Source organism: Ursus arctos, unplaced genomic scaffold, assembly GCF_023065955.2.
Source record: "Ursus arctos isolate Adak ecotype North America unplaced genomic scaffold, UrsArc2.0 scaffold_21, whole genome shotgun sequence".
NCBI classification, from domain to species: Eukaryota; Metazoa; Chordata; class Mammalia; order Carnivora; family Ursidae; genus Ursus; species Ursus arctos.
In genome coordinates, this window is record NW_026622886.1 from 41,914,843 (window position 1) to 41,942,627 (window position 27,785).

The 27,785-nt window shown below is 37.7% G+C and overlaps 1 protein-coding gene across 1 annotated transcript in view; it reads left to right on the top strand.

The window, feature by feature from the left end:
• GRIP1 (glutamate receptor interacting protein 1) overlaps positions 1–27,785 on the top strand; it is a 648,222-nt gene that overhangs the window by 507,065 nt on the left and 113,372 nt on the right. Inside the window, exons 5-7 of the mRNA XM_057316325.1 lie at positions 5,647–5,730; positions 10,071–10,146; positions 12,228–12,373. Of these exons, the coding sequence (XP_057172308.1) occupies positions 5,647–5,730; positions 10,071–10,146; positions 12,228–12,373 (306 nt within the window). The remainder of the gene's footprint in view (positions 1–5,646; positions 5,731–10,070; positions 10,147–12,227; positions 12,374–27,785) is intronic.

The following is a 27,785-nucleotide window of genomic DNA, read 5'->3' on the forward strand; positions in this document are numbered from 1 at the left end:
AGGACCTTAAATGTTGCTCTGAATGATAGAGGATGGCATTGTATGATTTGGGGCAAAGGAGGGACATGATCTAATTTCTATTTTCAAAGGCTCCCTCTGGCTGCTGTGTTGAGAAGACAAGCAGTGGCAAGGGGAGACGCTGGGAGTCCAGGTTGGGGGTGGGGGCGCTGTTGCAGTGATCCAGGTGAGGGATGGCGGGGGAGATGGGAAAAAGCAATTCCATCCTTGATCACTTCGAAGGTAGAGCCGACAGGCTTTCCTGATAGATTTGATGTGGGTTGTGCCGAAATAGAGGAGTCAAGGACCACCTGAGATTTTGAGGATTTTGAGCCTGAGCCTCTTTGTGCCATTAATGGGGGGTGGGCAAGAATGTGGACAGAGCAGATTTGTGAGATCAGAAGTTCATTGTTTGAAATGCTACCGTGGAGGTATCTATTTGACGTGCAGAAAGGCAATGTCAAGAAAAGAACTGCAGATGGGGTTGGGAGAAAGATCTGAGCTGGAAATGCACATGTACAGCAGTGGGAACGTAGAAGGGGTTTGAAGCTTTGGCGCCAGACGAGGGCACTCGGGGAGTGAGTGTATATGACCAATCATGAGTGCTTATTCTTAACATAAAATCCAACACCAAAAATATAATGGTGTTTTTATAACAACATCCATTGAAGTCTGTGTTCAAAAACCTTGCTCTAACATTTTTCACTTTCAGCAAGGGTAGGCAGTAGAATCGAGCACTGAGAGCTTAGACCATGTCACTGGTTAAATGTCAGTTTTCCCCTTCTGTGATCTTGAGCATGTTGTTTAAGTTCTCTGACCCTTAGCTTTCTCATCTGTAAAATGGCTATAGAAGGTGTAGAATTTTTGTAAGAATTCAAGGCTATAATCATGTATTTAGATTATCGTCATGTACTGAGTAAACCATAGTGCCTGTTAGCCATTATTACCATTTTTTTCCAGTTGCTTCTGTCTTTTATTTTTTAAATTACTTTCCATTAGCCAACATATAGTATTACAATGAAAGTACTGTGTTTTCTTGAACTTAAAAAGAGTCCATTTGTTTTGAAATCATTATCTCGAACGATCGCCAAGGAGTTAAGAGAATCCAGATATCTAGAGCTAACGCCCTTTGATTAACTATTTTTATTCCGCTGGGGATGTAAATATCAATAAAACACAACCTCTTCCTTAAAAGAACTCTTAGAATAGCTGTCCAGTGCAAGGCCAATGGTAGAGATTTCCCGATTTAGGGGTTATCTAGAACTAGGGGTTTCGGAGGACTTGAAGGAGGTTATGCAGGTCCAGTAAGAAGAGGAACATTTTAGGCAGAGGGTCCAGCAAGGAAAGTAACACCATAGCCCAGTGCACAGGTTTGAACCACAAACAGCCTGGAGTTGCTGAAGCACAAAGGGAAAGTGAAGACCTGGAGGGGGATAAGGCCAGCGAGGTAAATAGGAACAAAATGGTGGAGGGCCTTGGAAGCCATACTGGTGGAGCTTGGATATTATCAGGTGAGCAGTAAGGAGCCTTTAATGGCTTTAATTTTAAAGCCAAGGAACATCATCATCATCAGATTTGAGTTTTTAGAGTTATCATTTTAGGGAGCCACATGGAGAATAGATAAGAAGCTATAAGCCCAAAGGTGTTATAATTTTCCAAAAGCGAGGTGACATCCTGAATAAATATAGCTTTAGTAAAGTTAAAGAGGCGAGCGTAGGCATCAGACATATTCAGGGGTTAAAACCTATCCCGACTTGGTGATTATACCAGCTTTTCCTTCCTCATGCATTAAAGCTGTCGGGAAAAGGGGAAGAATATTTTTAAAAACAAAAGTGTGAACTTGATGGTAGAAATCAGATAGAAGAGATCTGTTCTCCGCGGATTATCTCTGTCTCTTATTATGTTTGGATAAATTAATAAGATCTTTGAGTTCAGGGAGGTTGAAGGGATTAATAAGCATCCCCTTCGCTGAGCTCAGACAGCTAGCAGGAGCAGGCTGCTGCCGTGAAGCCCTGGGGAGAGAGCTGATTGCTGAGAGATAAGCCGCCCGAGGCGAGGCCGTGACTGGTAACTCTCTCAAGGATCACTGCAATTTGAGGCTCCACCCCCCCCAGAGGCCAGAAGGAAGTAGAGGAAGGGGACGCGTGTGCATGCATCTGCGTGTATGTGATCTAATCGAGAAGACTGGAACTTGGACCTTGAGCAAACCACTTACCTTTTACAAGATTCAGATTCTTTATGAAAATGGAATGGTTGACCTACATGAGCTCTGACGTTCTTTTTGACTTTAAAATTGTGTGGTGTTTCGAGACTGTATTTAGAAAGGCTATTACCAATCCGTATCTTAGGTATTTATGTATTAAATTTGGTTCAGAGCACTGCCTTCCTATTTTTCGGTGACATAACCCCTAAAGGATTTTGAAATATTACATAATCCTCATTCATTTTTTTAGTTAGCACCTAACATTCTTTATCATGAGCTTAAATCGTTGGAGAGGTTGTAGTTTCTAGCATAATGTTTTTGTCTTTAAATGGTGTTTCCATTCAGACCTTGGAGCTACATATTTACTTCATTTCTTTTGTGGAAAACGTCTGCCGCCGCCTCTGATTGGCAAAGGCAGTCCTGACTGTTAAACCATCAGCTAAATCAGACTAACTTTCTATCCGAAAGGGTCCTTCTTTAATTCAAATAAATGTGTTAAAGCATGTCCCTGTCCTGACCTCCTTACTTCTCAATTCCAATTCTAAGAGAGACAGACAGGTACCCAGGGAACGCTCTTCCTGTGACAATGGTAGAGGAAAAACAGGACAAGCCCGACCACCTGAGCATGTTTCCGACCTCTGTTTACATCTCTTAACATCCCATTGGCCAAAGCAAGTCACACGGAAGCCCAACATAATGAGATGATGAGGAGGGAAAGTATCCAACTCCTATTCTGCTGTTGAGGTAGAAGTTGGGGAGGCAGGGAGTAGTACATAATTTAGAAAAATCTAATCTACCATAGTAAAATAATACGGTTTCACATGGGGAAACAAGGTACAACAGTACAACAACTTTTGCGTTGCGAAATTCATTTCAACCTAGCCCTTTTGCGTACTGGATTTGATTCTTTGGGGAAGCCCCGTTTTGGATCGATATGTCCACGTATGCAAATGTAAAGTAATGAATAAAATTCACATGGCACTATAGGGTGTCCAGCTAGTGATTATGAAAATCCAGTCACCAAGATCCAGTCATGCAAATAAAAATTATGAAGATAAAATCTATTTCATTAAGTATATCAAAATGTAGTGAACATTCACATTATTTTTGTAAATGATAAACAGCAAGAGTGTGGGCAATCTAAAGCTGTAGATAATCTTAAAAGTCTTTATATTGACTCTAGATTTGATTGCAAGATTTTGTGGTCAGCAAGATTTAGCTCTAACAAAGTGAAAATTACAGTGCCTTTCATTACCAGAACAGACACCCAGCCAACAAGGACAGGTGGCCCAGAATTAGAATTTGGTTGTATATAATTGAAAGTTGATTTAATGATTAGGTGAAATAATATTTGTAAGCCACTCTGCAGATTTCCTGGCACACAGTAGATGCTCATTAATTATTTCTCCCCATATCTTTTCCTTTCCTTTCTGTTTGTTCCAGTAGAGCAAAAAGATCATGTTCTTAACCAATTACTTCAAGTGGCTTGTTGGGTCATGGAAATAAGAAAACATTTGGTTTGAACTCAATTTTTTTTTTCATTTAATTAAAACTGTACCTCAACACTTTCGGCTATTTTTATGTACTGTTCCTAGCTGATTAAAATGAACTGAAATTCCCCTGATAGCAAGAATATGACATTTAATTAAATCAGCAGTATACCAAAACATTTGTTCAGCTGTACGTTTATGTTGTTTTTCAGCAGATCCAAGTTCATGTTGTACTTTATATCCCATCCGGATGGGTGCAGTTTTGTGAATTTAACTGTGTACTTTTCATAATCATGTTTATTCCTTTGAGGATTCAGAATTTCTGATAATTAAAAGTAATTGTAATTAATGCTAAGTTAAAATTACTTTCTATTTCTGTAAGTGGTAAGAAACGTTCTTTAAAAAGATGCAATTAAATTCTGTCTATAGAATCTATACCTATATTTATTCTATCCATATAATTCTTGTTGATAATTTTATTTTTTTAACGGTTTATCTATTTATTAGAGAGAGAGCATGCACACGAGTAGGGGGAGGGGCAGAGGGAGAGAATCTCAAGGAGATTCCAGGCCGAGCACCCAACCCAACTCGGGGTTCAATCCCATGACCCATGAGATCATCACCTGAGCTGAAACCAAGAGTTGGAGGCCTAACCAACTGAGCCACCCAGGTGCCCCTCTTGTTGATAGTTTTATTAATAAACTTTTCAAGACCTAAAGCATTGTAAAAAGTGTGCCATTGATCATAAATACAGCATTAGATAATTATCATTGTACAAATTCAAGATAAGGATCTTAGACCATCAAATTCTACTGTTTGCAAATTCTTTTGTCTCTCTGAATAAAAACATCCCTGCCTTCATAACAATGAAATATTAATTTGTGGGAAATCTGTTTGTTTTTTTAATTCAGCAATGGTGTATTATATAACCAGAATTACTCCCACTTTCCTGAAAACAATCCCGCAGAAGAATTTAGTTACTGGGGCGCCTGGGTGGCACAGCGGTTAAGCGTCTGCCTTCGGCTCAGGGCGTGATCCCGGCATTGTGGGATCGAGCCCCATATCAGGCTCCTTTGCTATGAGCCTGCTTCTTCTTCTCCCACTCCCCCTCTTGTGTTCCCTCTCTCGCTGGCTGTCTCTATCTCTGTCAAATAGATAAATAAAATCTTTAAAAAAAAGAATTTAGTTACTATACCTTCTTGCGACTTATACCCTGTGTTACACACATATACTGTGTGTCATATTAATTAGATATATCAACTTGGTCATGCAATTTTATTTTGTGAAATAGAAGCAATAAGCAGGCAAACACAACATACACATGATGCTATCAAGTAAAATTAAGTAAATCTGTATTTTATTAGACAGCAGGGATATTCTGAATGTACATAGAAGATTTTTTGCCCTCCAAGTTTGATTTGGGTTGTCTTTGTTAATTGCTATGCACCATGTCAGAAGATCTCTCTGCATCAGCCTAATCTGTTAATGGTAATTTGAGAGTAACACTTTTTCTTCCTGTACTAGCTGCAACAATAAATATAAGTACATCAATTATTTCAAGTTTTACAAAAATCCTATCATTTTTACATTTTACAAAGGGGAAATAATTCTATTGATTATATGAAGATTGTCCCTCCTGTTATATAGAGTTTTAACAATGTCATTGTTATGTTCCCCCTATAAGCTGGCCACATAAGAAGAAAGGAAGTACCTATGATTTTGATTCCACTGGGCTTAAGCCTAAATCACTTATGCAGACAACTATTTTATGGCATTCGTATGACAGTCCAAGTATTTTTTCTAACACTGTCTTTGAAAATAAATTATCGCCCTTTGATTACTCATAACAAGAATTACTTGCAACAGGGATCTGTAGTGTCTTATGCCTCATCAAAAAAAATGGAAATGTTCTCACGATGTAAGATTTACATTTCTCTCTCTCTTCTCTGCATTCAGCTGTTCAAGGATCAAGTGTTATTTTCCGAACGGTGGAGGTCACATTACATAAAGAAGGCAATACCTTTGGTTTTGTAATACGAGGTAGGTGGTGGCTAGAAAATATGAACCATCAGATATTCTTGGAAAATTCGTCTATGAAATATTAAGCATGAACTACAAAGTCATCCAAACAACAACAACAACAGATGTTTCTAATGCAAATATTTTAATATTTGCACCCATCTTTTTAAAAAGAAAAGCAATGAGTGGGAATCAGAGTGCAATTCAAATGACCTAGGCTTGTTTTCAGCCCATGAAGGCAGAGCAGGCAGTCACTGTTTATAAACCTTGTCAGTTCATTTGACCTACTGATTTACCACTTTTCAACATGTGTTTTGCTTTCCCTTTATATTTTTCTATATCTCCGAGTCAAAAATATTGATGACTATGGCTTGATTTGATTTAATACAGTAGCATTAAGCAACTTTGTTTAAATTATTTTCTCCTGAAATACATTTTGTTATTGTAACTTTCTAAAAATGGATTGAAGATAATTTAATCCCTTGGAACCTACGTGCATCAGCTTAATTTTATTATGGGAGGACATTAATCATAAAGATTTCGGGTGACTCCAGCTTGTCTATAAAACCATTAATTCTGAGCTGTAATTCTGGCTTTTAATATTTTATTTTTCTTATTAGCTGTTTCACACCTTAAAGAGTACAGATAAACAACTCATAATTCCTAGTGTGATAATAAAATTCAGTAGGGAACTATGTAGGCCTCAAGGAATTTTTTTAACATTTCACATTACTTGATTTTTTTTGTTTTTACCTATTATATTTTATACTTCACCAGGGTCAAAATTTTACCCAAATTATTATAACATTAGTTAAAATTAACTAAGCATCTTAATAAACATACATGCATCAAGGAATAAAAGAAATGTGTTCACTTATATAGACTTGTCTTAAATGACTAAGCTTTAAACATTAGATTCCATTCCACGCCAATTTTCTAGCAAATCAATCAGATATTTATTAAGGACATGTCAACATGTCAGCAGAGGGCCAAGTACTAGGGAGCCATAAGACAGCTCCCTATCTGCAGGGAATTACAATCCAGTGAATTTAAGACATTAGTTGATAAAGTACCCAGGTGAGCTGTAGAGAAAATGGAAAATGAGGAACTCACTGAGTGATAAATTTAGACCAGCAATTATTACCTTTTTCTGACCAGCTCCTATTTTTAGGTGCAGCATTTTACCTTAATCATTTACCTTAACCATTCCCACATTTCTGTATAAAAGAACTAGATGAATATAATAAAAAGTCAGTATACAAGTAATTTTGGCTCAGCGGGTGGTAGATACAAATCTGTTTTGGCAATATAGGTATGATAGAGAGACACACTTGAGTTACATGCCTACAAGCCTAATTATTGAAAAGCTGCAGTAAAAAATACCCTGGTGCAAATATTCATTACTAGTTGCTGTCTGGTTAATCAATAACAAATCAAATTGCTAATGAAAGAGCTAAAACAACAGTAATTTATCATTAGGAACAAAAGAAATTATGGAAGCATTTGAAATCTACAACCACCTCAAGACAACCGGTGATATAGTGTCAACAAAACATCCGTCCCACCATTGGCAGGAATTTCAAATATCTGTATGGGCATGCCGAATAAGAGTTTTCTACTATAAGCCTAGAATACTACCTGGTAACATCTTAGGTGCTTAATAAATAAGTGAATACATAATTGAATGTTGCCTGCATTTGTGTGGACATAGACTTCTTAGTGTTACACTGATTTTAAAACCTAAGTAATAATGAACGGATTTTAGTTTATGAATACCACATTTTTGTAGGCCTTAAAAACTTCCTTAGTGTACATTAGTTGAACATACAAGTTTGTGGCAATTTGCACCATTTTTCATGAGAATCAAATAAAGCATTTGTATTTTTAGATTAGTTTGAGGCCCACCTGAAGGGTCTTCCATGCTCGAAAGGTGGCCCCCATCCCTCCCTTCAGAATCTCGTTTAATCACAAAAAGAGTTCAGAATGAGAAAGTGCTGTGGGTTAATGTTATCACGGCAGAGAAGACATCATGGCATCGATGGAATTTGAGCTAAACTTATTTCGGTGAGAACACCAGGACTTTCAGGAAGGAGGAGGGCAGTATCACAGATGGAGCACATTCATTTAGTATTGGTGAATTTCTTCTGAACCATGGGTGTTGGAACAGTAATTTATCATTAGGAACAAAAATGGGTGTTAGAGTGGGTGTTGGAACAATAAAAGAGACTTTTACCTGATGAATGGAATTGCATTTCTAATGCAATATGTCACAGGTTCTAAACCTTGACCTGACTCCTACAGAACCTGGCACCTGTAGAATGAAAAAATGATGTTCTGGCCTGAATCTTGCAGAGTTAAATTTGAGTTCATTGCCTTGCCACCAAGCTAAGGAAGATGGCTTGGAATAATAGGGAAAGCACTCTGCCACTAAGTTCCTTTTCTCTTTGAGCAAGGAAACTTTCTCTATCAGTCATTCTCACCTAGAAAATGGTAGATAAGGTCTACTCATCTAATACATGGAACCCAATATTCAGATTTGGTCTGCATTGTGGCCCTGACATTGATATTTTTAAAAAGCATTCCAGGTGAGTGATGTTAACGTGCAGCCAGGATTGAGAATACCACCGGTCTCTGAGTGGTCTCTGTTTTGCTTTGCAGCTCCAAACGTCTAGACCCTAAGTAAATCACGAGCTAAATTTGGTTCGTTATTTCAAATACTGATAAAATGTCACATATTGAGAAATTTAGAGCTCCATCACCCTTTGCCATGCATTCACTGTTACGGATTTAAATGTAGAACGGATCAAAATTGTGGCAAGTTTTGTACTGTCTTCAGCCCCCATCCTTTTCTAAATCAACATCCCTTCAGGAGAAAACAAATCTGTCTTTTTGTGATCACCTTGAAAAAGAGAAATTACGTAACAGTACTTATATAAATATGGGTAAGTATGTGCTGTAATTTATTGTCATGATTTTCATTTTAAGATGGTTTTCTGAGGAAGTTGTGAATTTCCTATCGTAAGTAAGGAGGAATTTGAAAGAAGCCATCAAACTGAGGGAAAAAGTGAGATACTGAAATGGAGCTTTTATCAATCAGCCAGACTGAATAAATCATTTGTAATAGAAGTGAGCAGAAAGGAAGCATTTGCCTTCATCAGGAACACTGAATGCCTTTTGATTTTTTCTTTGAGGCTTGATTCTTTAAGTTGACCTCTCTACCTGTTCCAAGTTTGGGAAATGCCAGTCTGTCCTACCAGGCAGGCATTAGGGAAGGAATATTTGATCGTAATATTCATACTTATCAGGTACTGGCAAACTAGGGACCTCCAGGTGGGCAGCCAGGATGGTGTGTATAAAGAAATCAGGTCAGATGCGGAATAGTTTAAGAAAGTGGAGATGTCCAGCCTGAAGATGAGACTTTGCAGGTGTGTATAATCACTGTTTCCAACTTTCAGAAAATGTTTCTTATAGTAGAGAGCATCCATTTTTGTTTCACTGCTCTAAATAATAGAACAAGGACCAGGAGATGAAAGTCGAAGGAAGATAGATATCAGATGAGTAATGAGAAAGAAGCTTCTGACACCCCTATGTGTCCAACTGTGAAATGGGCTCCTCCCATCTAATAAGTAGGCCATCTGGTGGGTCTCCAGGAGAGGTCGGGAAAGTACAGATTATGGAGGTTTTACAGAGGGGTCCTGGATTTAGAAGAGAATTTGTAGTAAATTACCTTCCGTCTTGAAGTTTCTCTGTTTCCAAGAATTCTTGAGCAGAAATTGTCCTCATACAGAATTAAAATCTCCATTTAAGCATTGCAGTTGTTTTGAAATAGTCTGTCAAATTTGCCGCCAATATTTGAACAGCCCAACTTTAATGGAATGCACTTTGGCCACTTGAATTTTTTTCTTTCTTATTTTAGATACTTACATACTTTTTCCCTCTTCAGTTTTTGCTTCCTTTATATCAGGTTGTAGACCTACTCCCCTGTATTATAGCCCAGGTTCATTGGCCCCAAGTATACCCACCTGCACTTTGTTCATAACTGGCTGTTGTTCTAATTAGGCAAGTACTTATAAGGCTCTTGTGACACTAGTTGTTAAATATTTTCTATATCGCCCCTGAATACACCCATGTATTTATTGAGAGGTGGAGACATTGTGACTCCAAAAGCACATTCTATATAAAATGAATAAGATTTTTGGAAAAAATTTACACGTTTTCCTCTACACATCAACAAAATGTACTTTAGTTTCTCAGCTGGCATTTTGTAAGTAAGTGATTCTTTTAACAAAAGCATTGCTAAGCTGTATTTCTTTCTTTCTTTGCTAAGCTGTATTTCTTTCTTTCTTTCTTTTTTTTGCTAGGGGGAGCACATGATGATAGAAATAAATCTCGTCCGGTTGTAATAACATGCGTTCGTCCTGGAGGACCTGCTGACAGGTAAACTTTGTCTCTCTGTGTCACTATCCAAGTAGATTAAACGAAGCTGGGGAAAGCAAATATGTTGGAATGTGAAAACTGACATTGTTTGGGCTGTGGAATCAGAAGAAAGGAGGTTTGACTCCAGACTCGACACTTACCTACCCTACGTGTTTGTCAAGTGACTTAACAGTTCTGAGCTCACTTTCCTCCGCTGTAAAATGTAGATAACATTCCCTGCCTTTCAAGGTCTTCAGTTTTATCAAAGACTAGCTAGTGCCTTGCGGGGACCTATCATGCAGTAGATACTTAATAAAAGGTAGCTGGCTTTTTTAAGGCAGGCGCCTTACAGCGTCATCTCCAATTGCTAATCTCCTAACCTGGGAAGATAGGTGGTAGCGTTTTGATTGTTACTATTATCCACATTGTTATGACTATTACTACCTTTTGATAATGATTACCTATGTCAGAATGGAAGTGACTTTTAATAAAAGGGAAGGAGCATTGTCCGTGTCTAGAACTATCTCTTCCTTACTAAATGGAATATTTGAAAGGGCAGCTGCTTCAGCTTTCACATCATAACCATGGTGTGGGGGAGGGTCCTCATTAAACTCACAACTTAGCTGTCTCGGGAGATACTTGTCTTTGTATTAATTTCCCACAGCAAAAGTCATTCCATAAAGGCAGGGGACCACAACTTCTGCCATTCAATATTGTTGAGGGCTCGGAGAAAACTGTCCTGATTACCGCTGACTCTGCACTATGTTTCAAACCAGAATACAATTTTTAAACCTTCTCTTATGCAGTAGAAATAGTAATAATACGTATTATTAATTGAGCACTTAACCATGTGCCCGGAAATGTACTCAGTGCTTTGGCAGACATTATTTTATTTTATCCTCACCACTGCCTACTCAATGAAGTATTTTTTATCCACATTTACAGGTGACAAAACTGAGGTGCAGTATGGTTAAGTGACTGGCCAGCTAGCTTATACATGGAAGAACTAGGATAGGAATTCAAAACTCATGCTGTTAGCTTACTTTTCTAAAAAGTGTGTGTTTGATATAAAATAAGAGAATATGAAGATATCGGTTTCTCCCCTGTGCTATGGTCTGTTTGCCTTTGCGGAAGATAATACAAAGTGAAAATTTTCACAGACGTCTTGCCTTTTGCCTTTCCCCTGCTTCTCTTGTGAATTATTCTTCCAGAAGTAAATAAGAATATTCCCGTTCCTTAGTCACATTTAAGTTGGGGTTGACAAAAATGTCAGGAGCAGGCCACTAGTTTGTGAGCAACATATAACTGAATTAATTTAGGATGAAATGGAATCTAAAAATTTAAGATAAAAATCTAGAATCAAAATTCTTAAAGAGTTGTCTAGGTGAAGGATATTTAAGAGATTTTTATCCTTTCAGATCCTAAACTTGTAAGCCCCCCATTTGGTTTTCTCATCTCCATGACCTTCTCTAAGGCAGGGAGGTTATGATCTGCTATATTGTAGTGGTGTCCCTAACGTCCTGAGGCATCTTCTTCCAGTGCCTTCCGCGTCTGTGGTCACAGCAGAAAGAATAGCATTTCCTTGTCTCATAGGGAATATGAGACTGAATCAATTTAATGATTGCCAAAATGGCCTGATAAATCAATAGGGAAATGTATAGACTAGGGAAATTTTTCACCAGTGCTCCCCGTCCCGCTTGGGTTCACTGGTAATAAATTGAACGGAATCAGCAGGCTTTTCTGCTCACCTGGCTTTGGAAAAATAAGTAAATGCTACTTTCTGGGCTCTAATAAAATCAATTTTAGATATTTCAGCAAAAACCTAAAAAAGGGAAAGTGTGGATTTAGTACTTTTGCTCCCCAAGAGTTAAGTGTGGGCGACTTGGGGGTTGACTGCTGTGCACTTATTTCTTTATTACTGACAGTCATATTGTAGCAAATTTCTGTTCAGGGTTAGCTCTTTCCTTTCCTACTATCACACTCGATGCTTAAAAGGAAATGCAAATAGGATGGGTGGCCGAACGTGCTTCGGCTAAGTGACTGTTAATGCTAAACCCCATTATGTTACGCTAATGAAGACCGTGTCTCTGTTCTCTTTTCAGAGAGGGCACCATCAAACCTGGCGACAGGTTGCTCAGTGTGGATGGAATTCGGCTTCTCGGAACCACGCATGCTGAAGCCATGAGTATTCTTAAACAGTGTGGACAAGAAGCAACACTGCTGATAGAATATGATGTCTCAGTGATGGGTATGTCAGGGTCCTGGGGTGGTTCTCACTAAGCTCTGGGTCGTGTCATTGTCCATCCCCGATAAACCACTCTGGCTTAAGAACGGCCTGTTCTGTCCTCCCGCAGCAGACAGATTTCATCAGTACTCTGTCATTACTCTGTTGGGTTCAGGAAGAGGTGAGTGGTACTTTGCAGCGATTTAGAGTTCTCGTGTCAATAGCTTCTATAATAAGGTCCTGTTCTGTCAGAGTGTTTCACCTCGCTATCAGTTCTTCAGTGTGGATTACCCTTTGGCAGCAAAGTATTTTCCCCGCCAAATCACAAAAATAGTATTATTACCTTAAGGGCTGGTTCTTTGTCTTTTACTACACTGAGACTGAGAAAAATAGGAGATTTCTTTCTTTCCTGTAACTTCACAGTAGGAATCTTGCTAATCAGAGTCAATTGAAATTTACCACTCATTTTATCATTAGATTTAGGAAGAAAGAAAGAAAAGGGGACATGGAGAATCATTGATTAAAATCAAAATACTGTTGAGTGTAGTATTTTTTTTTAAATAGAGTTGACACACAATGTTACATTAGCTTCAGGTGTACAGCATAGCGATTTGACAAGTTCATATGTAATGCTCTGCTCACCCCAAGTGTAGCTACCATCTGTCACCATGCAACACTATTACAGTACCTTTGACTATATTACCTTTGCTGTGTCTTTCATTCCCATGACCTATTCATTCCATAACTGGAAACCTGTATCTCCCACTCCCCTTCACCCATTTTGCCCGGCCCCCCACCCTTTTCCCCTCTGGTAACCATCAGTTTGTTCTCTGTATTTATAGGCCTGATTCTGCTTTTTTTTGTTTATTCATTTGTTCGCTTTTTTTAGATTCCACATATGAATGAACTCACATGGTATTTGCCTTTCTCAGTCTGACTTATTTCCCGTAGCATAATACCCACTAGGTCCGTCCATGTTGTCTCAAATGGCACTATCTCATCCTTTTTTATGGCTGTATCATGTAACATACCTTCCTTATCTATTCATCAATCAGTGGACACTTAGGTTGCTTCCATATCTTAGCTATTGTAAGTAATGCTTTAATAAACATAAAGGTGCATGTATCTTTTCAAGTTAGTGTTTTTGTTTTCTTTAGGTAAAAACCCAATAGTAGAATTATTGGACCATGTGGTATTGCAATTTGTAATTTTTTGAAGAACTCCCATACCAAAGCACCAATTTACATTCCCACCCATGGTGCGTGAGGGTTCTTTTTCTTCTACATCCTCACCAACACGTGTTATTTCTTGTCATTTTTATTTTAGTCATTCTGACAGGTGTAAGGTGATATTTCATTGTGGTTTTGATTTGCATTTCCCTAGTGATTAGTGACATCAAGCATCTTTTCATGTATCTGTTTCTATCTGAATGTCTACTATGGAGAAATGTCTACTCAGTTCTTCTGCCCATTTTTAATTGGATTGTTTGTTTTTTTGGTGTTGAGTTATGTAAGTTCTTCATACATTTTGGATATTAACCCTTTATCAGATATATCGTTTGCAAATCTTCTCCCATTTAGTAGGTAGCCTTTTTGTTTTGTTGATGGTTTCCTTTGCTGTGTAAAAGCTTTTTATTTTGATGTAGTCCCAATAGTTTATTTTTGTTTATGTTTCCCTTGCCTTGGGAGACATATCTAGCAAAATGTACTGTAGTATTCTTTCTTTCAATAATGATTCCAATAGAAATTAATTCTATTTCTATCCTCACAACGATGGTAAAACTTGGAAGATATTCTCATCTGGCTTTTAAATGTTACAAGAGAGCCAAAGTTTTGTATAATCTTAACTAAGGCAGAAAATTATGAGATAATGGATTGGAACTTAAAATTGAAGCTAAATCATGTTGTAAGTACTCCTTAAAATTATCAGACATGATTATCTGGCTGGATTTTTCCAGTAAGTTTTATACTGGTGAAATGTAGCAGAGGATAAAAGATTTATTCTTCATCTGCAAACTCCCTTATTTCCCACTCTGTATAATTCATGTAGAACAGTGTTGCTTGAAAGTGTTAATATGTCTACTGGCCTGTTATGTTTTAATGAGGTATGAGGTTTCTTAAAAGGTTCAAAGTATGAGATTTAAGGAGTTCTTAGCAGAATAAATGGTATGACATGCCCTTGACATGGAAAATTTAGAAATAAATGAACTTTTCTCCCTCATCTACCTTTCTCTTGTATCCTTTCCCTCCTTTTCTTTTTCTTTCTCTTTTGTTATATAGTTTTGAATTAGATTTGGAGTTAGGTGATTTGGGCTCTGTTTTCACTCCACTGATTTCTAGCTGTTATTTTGGACCATGTTACTTATTTCCCTGTGCCTCAGTTACCTCATTTGTCAAATGGGGACTAGCAATGCCTATTTTAAAGGTAGCTGTGAGTTAAAATTAAATTATACAGTAAAATATACTTTAAATGATGATACAATATATTATTAACATTAAAATTAAAACAGATATTTAACATATTTAATCATTCATTCAGTCCACAAATATTTATTGAGGTAAGTGGCAGGTATCAAAAATACAGGAATACTGGGGCGCCTGCGTGGCTCAGTCGTTAGGCGTCTGCCTTTGGCTCAGGGCGTGATCCCGGCGTTCTGGGATCAAGCCCCACATCAGGCTTCTCTGCTAGGAGTCTGCTTCTTCCTCTCCCACTCCCCCTGCCTGTGTTCCCTCTCTCACTGGCTGTCTCTTTCTGTGAAATAAATAAATAAAATCTTAAAAAAAAAATACAGGAATACTGTAAACAAAACAGACCTGGTCTTGCCCTTATGAAGCTTGCAATAGATGGGGAGGTCAGACAGTAAACAAGAACCTGATCAAACAGACACTCATGAAGTGTGATCATTACCTGCTATAAAGGGTATGAACTGGATTCTGTGATAAGGAATAAAGGAAGGTACAGGTAAGAGTTAGCAGATGCCAATAGGGTAGTCAGTGAAAAGATGATGGGTGGGCTAAAACCTAAAGGCTTGAAACGAACCAGATCCCAAACTGAAGACAACAATAGCCTGTAAGGCCTGAGCACTCTACCTCAAAGAGACAAGGGCTCTCCCATGGGGATGGACACCACTTAAGAAGTTCCTCCATGTTCCATTATTGCCAGAGTCAGGAGGGGAAGGGGTGACCCATCTGTCTGCCTTCACCCCAATTCACACATTCTGAATGATGTTGGGTAGTTTCCACACCTCAGAGTTCTCAAATAGCCCCCTAATTTAGGGAAGGAAACACGTTAAAAAGTCTCTGAGTTGCTAGATAGAAGATCAGTATACTAAAATCAGTTGCATTTCTTTATACCAGCCAAAACCAGAAAGTTAGAACTTTAAGATACCATTTATAATAGCAATAAAAAGGAATAAAGACAACAAAAGTTATGTGTACCCATTAAATAGATATATACATATAGATATAGGCATATACATTAAAAAATACTTAAATGAAGACCTGTGTCACATTATTGAATGGGAAGTCTTAATATCTAAGAGATGTCATTTCTCTCAAATGCCTCCATGAATTCAATTCTATTCAAAATCTTAAAAGGATCTTTGGGGGGGACCTTAATAAGCTATTTCTAAAATGTACGTGGAGTAAGAAAAGCGGGAGGGTGAAAAGAACCAAAATGTTTTTGAAACAATAGGAAAGCAGACAAACTTGTTCTACCCATTATCAAGACTCATTCTAAAATGATGCCATTAAGTCTATGCAATATTAGCCATGGGATAATAAAGATATCAATGGAAGAGAATGGAATACCTAGGAACAAACCACTGTGGATAAGGAAGGAGAGGTGTAGTCACATCTGTGGGGAAGGTTGAACTAGGCAGCATGTGATGCTGGGTCAATTAGTTAGCCACATGGGCAAAATTCGATTAAATTCCTACTTCATACCCCACTCAAAAATAAATACTGTGTTTGCATAATCATTTCCCAAAAAAGTGTTCTTACAAATAACTGGAATGAATATCCTTTTACCCAAATCTTTGTCTATATTTCTGATTTCATAAAAGTATGTAGTTCTTACTTAAATATTTGACACATCATTCTAAATTGTCCTTCAGAAATGTTACAGTATTTTATATTACTACCAGCAATATTTTAAGTGTACCTATCTCACCAGAGCTAGTCAACATTGGATATTATCACTTTTAATATATCTGATTTGTTAAGTGAAAATTGCATTTATGTTCTAATTTACTGTTAAAAAATGTCTAGTGCCCGTGACTATTTTTTCATATGAACACTAGCCAATTTCATTTTTTATTGTATGCTTATGTCCTTTATTCATTTTTCTATTGGATATGCTCTTAAATTTTTTATTGGCTTGTATAAACTATATATTAAAGACATTCATCCTTACCAGTTTTTTGAAAACCTTTGTCAATAGTGTATTTCCCCTTTTTAACATATAGAAGTTTTTTTTCTTTTTTCCTTTTTTTTTGATTCAGCATTTTTCTTAGAATTTAAATATTTTTTCTAAACAGTTACCTAATATCCCAATCATTTAATAAAGACTCTATCACATATCCACTGATTTTTAATTTGTTTAATCATACATTAAATTATTAAATATACTAACTTCTACATCTGAGTTAGTTGTTCTGATCTCTGTATCTAGTTTCACACAAGAATTCAGGATCAGACTTTTGAATTGAAGTCTTAGCATAAAAGCTCTTATTACCATAAAAGGACACACATTTATATTTGAAAAAATTATTTATCTGTATACTATATCTATTGTATTATTCTAAGCTTTGTTAAGTATATAGCAAATGAGCAAACTTTGATTTGGGTTTTTCAATTTCTCTTTTTTTTTTTTTTCAATTTCTTTTTAAATTCCTTTTTCTCGGGGCGCCTGGGTGGCACAGCAGTTAAGCGTCTGCCTTCGGCTAGGGGCGTGATCCCGGCGTTATGGGATCGAGCCCCACATCAGGCTCCTCCGCTGGGAGCCTGCTTCTTCCTCTCCCACTCCCCCTGCTTGTGTTCCCTCTCTCTCTGGCTGTCTCTATCCTGTCGAATAAATAAATGAAAAAAAAAATTTTTTTAATAAATAAATAAATAAATTCCTTTTTCTCTCTTTTCTTCTTTTCACCTCTCTTGTACCCACTTGCTTACTCTCTCACTTTTCTCTCCCACTCTGTTCCTCACCGTCAATCTTCGGTTCTTCCTCCTTTCCTTTCCAGCCACCCAGTTCTTTTTTATATTCTGTTCTCAGTTTCTCACTTGTCAGTACTACTCTATTCTAATTGTCTTACTTGGATGTTTTTCTAGTATTCCCTGTAGTCATTCTCTTTTTATCTCTGTTTGTCTTTCTTGCTTTTCTCCATTCCTGTTCTCCTAATTTGGGTTAAGATAGGATTAGGTAACCACAAGGTCAAATAATGGAGAGTGACAATTTGAGGAAAGGGAAGTAAAAATGGTGCCTTAGAATATGGGATACCTTCAGTTAGAATTGTTCGTCAAATATTAATGGAAACTTTCTTTTATAACAAAAAACACATTTTCCTTTTTTTGTAATACTTTTTCTTTTGCAACTTTTGGAGCTTTTCTTCCTCAAAAGGAATAAAATGAGTTTTTACACAACACAGCCTGTTTGCTCTAAGAGGCCCAATTACCATTTCAAACTCTTTGTAAGTCAAATTTCCATTAAAAAATAGTTTACCACTCTGTTTTTTTGTGAAAAAAATTCTAACATTCAGAGAATTCATATTTGATAAGCCAAAAAAATTAATTTTATCAAATGTTTAACAGGATATGAGCAGAAAAGATTTTTTAATAGGAAAATATTCAGTCAACCAGAATTTTGGTACCAAAGACACTGATATTTTCTTTGTTGAATATAAGAATTAAACATGTTCTATAACCCTTATGAGTCTAGGTCAGTCACTGGCCTGAAGATTATCAATTCTTTTTATACATAATATATTCACCAAATCCTAATGGAAAATGTGTTGAGATAGGCATTAGATTATATCGATTCCTATTTTGTACTTTTTACCAATCTCCCTTGAAGCCAGACCCAATTACTTCATTTCTTTATATTACCTTTTCCTTCCCTAAAATAAGAATAATGATATTTACCCTATTCGGCTCATTAAGATACTAAAGTCCTCAATAATTAAACATTTAAAACAGAAAGACATTCATTTTTAAAGGAAGCTAGGAACTAGGAAGTATTTAGAAATACAAAGAAAATAAGTTTAGGAAAGAATGTATAAAACTCAAAGTTTATGGGCCTCCAGATACCTTCCTATCACTCTTAGATAAAGCTAAATAGATGCAAAAAAATGCAATAGAAAACTTAAGGTCTTAAGTTGAGAAAATGAGGGGCAATAGCTCAACTGTATACGAGGACACCATCATGTACAAATAGCAGAAACCCAGTGTAACCTAGCGTCAGGAGGGAATTTATTAGTCTACAAAAGTCAGGAGTCCAAGGTGTATCCTGGCTTCAAACACAAGTTCAGTAATGTCATAGGCACTCTGTCTGTCCAGTTTCCTGGCCCAGAAAAAGCTCTCCTTACCTTATGATAAGATGGCCCAGCAACCACAAGTCTACATTATCTTGAAAGCTTATGATGCCAGAGGAAAAAAATGAGACTGGATCACCCCTAAAAGATCCTTAGTGACTTAGCTTGAAGCAAATGCTGACCATTACACTAATCACTATGTCCAGGGATATAATATACTCTTTGCTCTTTTGGTAGGGGAAGCAGGAATATATGTTGAACAGCCCCAAACGAATGAGACAGAAAAATGGCGCTTCCCCAAAGCAGATGGTGTTGACATAATGAGAGTAATAGACTCCCTTTTGAGGACATATTTTAATGTTAAGTATTATAGTCCCACTAACAGGAGTTAATATTCCCTCTAATATGAGAGTTTCCTTTCACATCCTCCCAGCACTTGGTATTCTCAGTCTGTTCCATGCTAACTCTTCTGATGGATGTGTAGTGGTACCCCACTTTAAGTTTAATGTACATTGCCTTGATGAATAACCATGTGGAGTACCTTTTCATTTGCCGGTGGGACATACTTGTTGCATTGATTTTACTTTTAGTACTTTTTTATTTATATACTATTAAAAGTGTGACACATTGTATCTTTGAAGAGTGTATCTATAATCATAGATATCAGTACTGAATTTATTTATTTATATACTATTAAAAGTACACAGATTATTTCTAAGTAAGTATGTGTGTGTGTATGCATACAACCATAAATCTCAACCTTGGAATCAGATATGTTTTTCAGTAAAGCTCAGAATATAAATGTCAGTGAATTCAGTAGTCTATTTAGGAAAACTGTTGAAGCTATAGATTTTATTAATCAAATTGAATGTAGTTTGTGTTAAAATTTTAAGAAAAATGTATTGAAATAAGGAAGACTGAGAAGAATAGGTTTAGGGGAAAAACTGAGTTCAGTTTTGGGTATGTTATGTTTGAGATGTCTGTCTATCGTCTAAGTGATGTGTGGAGTGTGCCGTTGGGTATTTAAGCCTGGATTTCACTGCAGAGTTTAGGGCAGGTGATATGAATTTTTAAGTCAACAGCACAGAGATGGATCTTAAAACCATGAGGCACTGTAGGGGAATGAGACAGAGGAGAGGACTAAGCTCTGGGGCTCTCCAGAAGTGACAAGCCACAGGTGAGGAGAGTAAAGAGGAACCTGTAGAATAAGTTGAGAAAGGGCATCCAGCGATGGAGATGGAGAACCAAGGTTGAGTGTTGAGTCACAGAGGATAGATTTTTCCTTTGCAAAATGGTGGTGATTGTACTAACACACTCACAAATTGCTGTGAGAAGCAAAAGGATTAATATATGTGCAGTGTTTGGCACATAATATGTGCCTAGTAAATATGACAACTGGATCTGAGAGTTCTGCTATTGGAAACCAAGTAACTTAAAATGCATGGAGAGCATGAACATCTGAAAACAATGACTTCATTAAATGTAGTGTCTTCTGAAGTCAAACAGACTTGGGTGAGTCTTGGCTCTCTGTTGACCTTGGACAAGTTATTGAGCCTCTCCAAGTCTCAACCTTCCTATCTCTAAAATAAGGATGGTAATAACACTTGTACAAAGGCTTGATGGAAAGATTGAGTGAATGTATGTAAAGTGCTTACCATAACTAAACTAAACTATTATTGAATCCTGGGAAATTAAAGTTTACTATTTCCATGCTCCACTTCCCTAAAATGAACCTCAGGTCTCCCATTATTACCCTGATTAAGAAGCAGCTGAAGCTTTATGCTGTGATAACACTGAGTCATTGATAAAAAGAATATTTGAGAAATAATGTGTTCTGGATCATTTTATTTTCTAAAATTCATCAAAACACTTCTTTTGCCTAAAACTTTTCTTAAAATATTTCTAAAATATGTTTCCAATAATGTACTTAAAATTAAAGATACTTGCGTCTTTGGGAGAGGAGCACACAGTTATCTCAAGGACATTGTTCTGAATATCAATCTTTAGATCAGTATTACAGAGTCAAGAGATTTAAAAGATTATACCAAATCTGTACTGACATAATTTATTCAGGATTTTTAAAAATTATAAGATCCTCTAATAATTATTTATTTTATAACTTTCCTCTTTCTTCCATGGGAAGTGCTGTGGAGAGCCATCAGTTAATATGGATTTCTTGTTGGCCATATTAAACAAGGCTCTCTGTAGTATAATTTAAATAAGATTTCTTACTAAGAAACAGTAATCATTATCATTTTAGTAGTTGTCAACTGTAACCAACAAATTGTTGTAGTTGATAATAAGATGGAAAGATACTAAAATGTTTTCTCAAATACTGTGTATTTTCCTGCTGTTGTGCCTAATATCTACTATTCCCATGCATAGATCTTTCAAAAATATACTGTCCATGTAGAAATATTCCCAAATTAAATCCACCCCCTTCCCTGATCCTACTCTTATTTAGTTCACTCAATTTCTCTCATTTTCTCTCCCTTTCGAACCCCACTAGCAAATGTCTTAGGAAATGTCCTAAGATTTAGACATACAGAAGCCTAGAGGAGGATGTAAAATTCCATCTAGTTTGTTCTACCATATTCATCTATTGAATGATATTGGATTGGATTTTGTCATTGGATTTTAGTCCTATATTAATGTGTTGTCATTGGATTTTAGTCCTATATTCGTATTAGCCATCGCCAGGTAGCAAAATCTTAGTATTAACTAGTACTAGGGAGCAAAGTATCACAAACTAGTGGCTTAAAACTACAACTGTTTGCCATCTCACATGTTTGGCAGAGTAGTAGGGATAAGAGCGGAGATGCTCAGCCTAACTCAGCACAGCCCCGTCTCGGTCCCTCTCCTCTGAGCCACTCTTGGTTCCCCATTCTGCTCCCTGCTCGGCCTGCTTCCTCATGCTCATTACACCCTGATTCTTTCCTTGGGCTTGGCAGATATGGACATTGAAAGCTCATCCTGAGTAAGTTAGTTTTTAGTTTCTGGGTCTCTGAAGTAATGTGGATAGTCTGATTTTAGTGTAAGAGGTACTCATTCACATTTTTAAGTAACTCAGTAATGCTAACATAAGAATAGAAAATACCGTAGAATACCAGTCAGTTCACTCCTTCTAGGAGTTTAGTGTCATATTAGGTACTAAGGAGATGGGTAGTGGTATCAGAGTAGGAGTAATATAGGTTAGCAATTTAATATCTACCTTTTTGTTGAGACATTTTACTAAATTTTAGGTGAAAACCATTGTGATAGAATCAGAAGAGTCTTTTAAGTCTTGTGGACCCCTATTCCTCACTTGTGACATGAGGGGACTAGACCACATCATCTCAAAGGTTCTTCTAGCTCTAAAACTCTGGGTCTTTGAATTTAGTAACTTCTCATGAAAGATTTAAGAAGTTATGACCACTTCTTTTCTCAATGATGTAACTCCAAAGCAAAATACTATAAACAAAAATAGTTTAAAGTAGCATTTAGCTGTAGTTCAAACTGAACTAAAATGGTTACAGCTCAAACACTATCTAAAAAGGAAAATTGGTCATTTCCCTTGTCAATCAAAACAAACCCAGCAATCTCATTGACAATTACAATTTCCCTGAGATTTCTTCCCAACATTTCTGTAATAGGCATCAGGCCAAGTTGCTGCTGTGAAGCCATTATCTGCAAGAATCTTGATCTTGGCATTCTGAGACATTAATAAATTAATGGAAAATGGGTTAAAATTCCCTCAATTTCAGATTGAATATTATGCTTCTAAAATTAAACATGTCCCTTAAGGGGAAAATTAGCCTTTAATTTTAGTGTGTTTTAGAAAAATGAAAAACTGACTGAATTCTGTCAGGGGAAATCTCTTTGTATGGTAAGTTTCTTTAAGGTCATGTACATGTATTAGGGAGGCTGGAATTGGACTTCCTTTTAAGAAGGGTAGCAGATAAACACTTCTATCAATCATAAGGTCAGTTCTTAGAGTACTACCCAAGTTCTAATCAAGATTACTTTCCTCTGTGATTGGATACTAATTTTTTAATTCCTTGCTGTCAGATGAGCACCAAACCATCTTTTACCAGGGTAAAATTTTTCCTCTTTTTATCTTTTCATATCTTTATACTTTCCATTAACCATTACGTATAACTGTAGGCTATAACTTCCAAAGAAACAGAAGACCACAAACTCCCTGTGAGACACGACACCTCTTTTCTCCATATTTTAGTTTTCTTTGTTCAACAGCATCCACTTCAGTGCCTGGTGTATGGTAAAATTATTATTTTTTTAACATTATTTATGGTATACTAGTAGGTGTTAAAGTATCAGGTTGACTGCCAACAGTCGTAAATACATAGGGAATAATCGATATTTCTACTTGTCTCTGCGGCCATGATACTGAATATGGCTACCGGATGCCACTGTCAGTTATCACCCATGAATGTGCATTTGCTCGGTATGCTAGCACCCACTGTAGTCCCCTGCCTCCTGGATCTTCTATATGATCCACAATTATAATGATAGAAACTGCCCTGAATCTGTCTTCATGAAGTCAGGAGGTCAGAGCATTTTTGTGAGGACGCTCTGGTTTACTTTAAGATGACTGAAGAATTTCTGTGAATTCTCAGAAGCAGATTGAGATCAAACTTTTCATACTCATTTCCTTCAGAAACACACTAATACCCAGCATCCTCTCTCTATAGATTCTAGTTCTCATCACCTGAAGGTGTTGTGTTGGTGTAAAATAGGAAATAGAAAAGCCAGCAGCTTGTCACCTGATCTCTATGAGGGCAGTACTACCCAGCCTTAATCCCACTTGAAATCACTGTAGCGTCTGGTGGAGTAATTCACAGCAAACATCGAACGACTGCTAAACGGACCACACCTCCTATAGAATTATTTTATTTTAAAACAAGTAAAATGCAAAGAGCCATTCCAAAATTCTTCCCTCAACCTCTTTACTTTTCCTGTCTCTAAACATACTCTCTCACAATGTTATCATCTGTTCCGACAACTACCACCATCTTTATTTGGACATCTCTCCACCCATTAGCTATAAAATAAAGTCCAAAGTCTTTATTCTGAGACTCAGCTTTTCCTGACCTACCTTTCTAGGTAGTTTTTTTTTTTTAATTTTTTTTAAATTTTTTTGGGTCATATCCCTGGAAAATCCTGTGCTTCATTCAGCCGCACCAGACATTAAATAATTTGTGAATGATGTTTTACCATTTTTGTGTGTTTCCTCATGATTTCATCCCACCTGTACAGTGTAGTGATTAAAAGGACTCAAGATTGATTCCTGGCTCTCCAACTTACTAGGTGTGTCACCTTTCTAAGCCTCAGTTTCCCCAGCTGTAAAATGGGGATTCATCCTAGCAGCTCCTTCCTGTGTTATCGTGGTGATTAAAGTTGTTAATACATTTAAAGCACTTGGCATATTCCTGGCACACATAGAAGTAAAACATCTGCTTTTATTGTTGTTATTATTTTTGTTGTTCTGTGAGCTTTCCCACTCTATTACAGCCTTTCAACTTTACTTCTATTTCTGGAAGCTAGACCTAGCAAAGCCAGCTGGCAGTACTCCCTCTGTCATCCGAACTTCTGTGATATCTTTTTTATACACCTCTCTATAGTCTTTACACCACTCAGTAGAATCGTGTAGTAGTTTGTGTGTGTGACTATCTCTCTTCTATAAGATTGTAAACTCGAGCGCAGGGGCTATTCCATACCAACATTGTATCCTCTGCTGTGCCCGGTTTATCTCTTGGTTGACTGAACAAATAAACAAGGAGTAATTCACGTTAAGCCTGCCTTTCCCCTCAATTTAATAATATTCAAAATAACTTCTCATGTGTTGAGAACACTTTTAGCCTACAGGGCACTTCACAATCACTATCCTATTTGATCCTCCTATTACCTCTATTAAACCATGCTTCCTCCTGTGTTTTGAGAAAGCCTGAAAGGATTATATTGAGAGTCTGACGCCTTCTGATTAATACACGATTCTACACGACTTCTGCAATATAGGTCAGTTCACACTAAGCTAGTAAATTCATTTGCACTTTAAGTGAGCAAATCAAAACATAGGCTTCATGGTCATCACACACTGTTTAAGGCTGAAGAAATATTGGGGCGCCTGGGTGGCTCAGTCATTAAGCGTCTGCCTTCGGCTCAGGGCGTGATCCCGGCGTTCTGGGATCGAGCCCCACATCAGGCTCCTCCACTGGGAGCCTGCTTCTCCCACTCCCCCTGCTTGTGTTCCCTCTCTCCCAGACTGTCTGTCTCTGTCAAATAAATAAATAAAATCTTAAAAAAAAAAAAAAAAGCTGAAGAAATATTTACATTTCCAGAATATTAGGTAAGAACTTTGCAGTTAATGTTTGCATATCTTAAGCAACTTTTTGTTCCTTCTCAGGGAATGCACATGAGACTGACCTTAAATAAGGTCTTTCCCCCAAGGCACTGCTGTTTTTTACGGAGCTCCTGTAGCCACAAACTAAATAGTCCTAATCTTCTCTTCCTTGTGGTACAAAGAAAGAATCCTTCACTCCAGGTTTCTCATCACCTATTGGTGGGACCTATAGGTTCAAGACTAAATCAAGGATGTTAGAGTTATTGTTATTGTTTTTATATGCCTTGTGTTGTAGGAAAGGAAGGATTTTGGCTGTTTTAAAAATTTGAAATCTAATGTACATTATTTGCCTGGATGACACAGTTTATAAATGTCAAAGTCAAAATTCAGCCTTTAACATCATATGCTGCTATTAGCAAATTATAGTAATACTAACTGCCACTTACTAAGTACTTATTCTGTTCAAGGCATTTTATAAACATTATCTCGTGTTCTTACCTTCAGAGGTAGGCGTGTATGCATCCCCATTTCAGGAAACAGAAAATAAAATAATTTGCCTAGGAAGAGTATAACAGAGCCAGGATTCAAACTGTTATGTCTGATTCCAGAACCTTTGCTTAAAGCCATTTAACCACCAGAGCAGTCTTAATGCCACATTTATACGATAAATCCTAAACCTCAATGTTGAGAGCTGAACCTGACTCCTGCCCCCCGGGCTGTTCTCCCATCTTCCCCATCTCGGGTGGTGGTGCCGCCATCCGCGCAGTTCTCAAACCAGAGCCCTAGGTCCTCCTTCATTTTCCCTCACCCTTCTTCAACCCAGCCGGTTCTTCTTCCTGCCATCATCCGGTTTGTCCCATTTAGCTTTCCGTGCATTGTCCTTGCCTCTCACTCACAGATGCTGTTAAGTCCTCTGCATCTTTGTCCTTCCTCTCCCAGTCATCTCCCAGCTCGTCTGTCTCCTCTTCACCCCCCACTCCCACTCAGATCTGTGCTCCCACAGAAGCCCCAGAGACCTTTAACTCTGATAGCCCCCAAAATGCAATGCGGCCCCACTAAGTTTCCAAGAAAGTTAAATTCTCTGCTGTGCCTGGGAATCCCTGTATACTCTGTCCCAGAGCTGCCATCTCTACTTGCCATGGTTTCCCAGAAGCTCTCTTCTCTTGGGAGTCCCAGGGCTCTTTTTTTTAAGCTCCTCCCCCGTACCAGGCTCCCATCCTCAGGGATTTTGCAAGTTCTGTTCCCACTGCCTCAGAAGTGATTCTCCAGCCCTTTACCCAGCTATTTTGTACATATCCTTTAATGTCTCAGCTTCAGTGTCACTTCCTCAGAGAAAACTTCTGTGGCACCCTGTTTCAGTTAGAGAATTGAGAATAAATATTCACTCATCTCTGAAGAACTCCAAAGTTAATAGTAAACGATGCAATAAAGTCTTCAGTAACCAACTCATATTCCTATTCTAATATTCTTACTCATTCTTCTCTACCTCCCCCTCTCCTCCCCTTTCCCCTTTGTCTCCTACTTTCTCCCCTCCCCTTCTCATCTCTACCCTCCCCTTCCCTCATCACCACCTGCCCTCTCCTTCCCTTCCATTCAAGAAACATTTCCTCTAGGTAACAGACAAAAGCATCAGGGTGCCTGAATCCCAGAGAGCCACTTGGAAGGGTTTCTGGTGATTCACTGGCCCATACCCGCAGTTGATTTCTTGCCCAAATTTTCATTAGCTATTTTCAGTGATTCCCGGAACACCATAGCTCTAGAGTCTAACAGTAAACATTAGTCCAGAGATCCAGACTTTCAGGGAATAGACCCCAAATTAGGCACACTTGTGTACAAGCAACAAATCATTTCTCGACAGTTCTTTGAAGATTGGGAAGTGCTGGAAACAGAGTACAAAGTGGCCTATATCACCTTGTGTCCAGCCCTCCTATTTTAGAAGACCCTTGTTTTAACAAAGTAGCAAATACGAGTCTTCATGATCAAAGCTCCTAATTCCATAGCTTCTGTGAGTTGACCTGCTATGGGGTCTTGCTGATTGAAAGCTCGGTGTTCTGCATTTGAGGTCATTTTAGGATCCTCAGCCTCTCTTTAATGATAGCTGTTGCTATTAATTGGGAATGTAGATGTATTATATCATCCATACTCACTGTCCAGCCTCTGTCATATTCCATACCTTCCACAGAGGGCTGAGCCTTATAGACACTGGTAAAAGGAAGATTCTCTTAGACACTCGTAAGTGTGATTCCAGATAAGCATCACATATTTGAACAAGCAAGTTTTTGAGACCTGACATGTTGGATTCATTGGAGCCTTTCATCCTGGCATGTTTAAGTTTGTGACTATCGAGAGGTTAAAAAAAAATACTACTAAGCTACACACATTCTCTCTCAGAGGGGAGGGAGTAGTGGTTGTCATTAATTCACAAAAACCGGATCAAGTACTCCAGCAATATTTCAGCAGCACACAAGGAAAATCTCACCAGCCTTTTTGCTTCACGCACTTTGGTTCCTGGCTGTTGGTTGGCTGCTTCTTAGGATCCCTTTCAAATTTTGCTACAGACTCTATCTGAGATG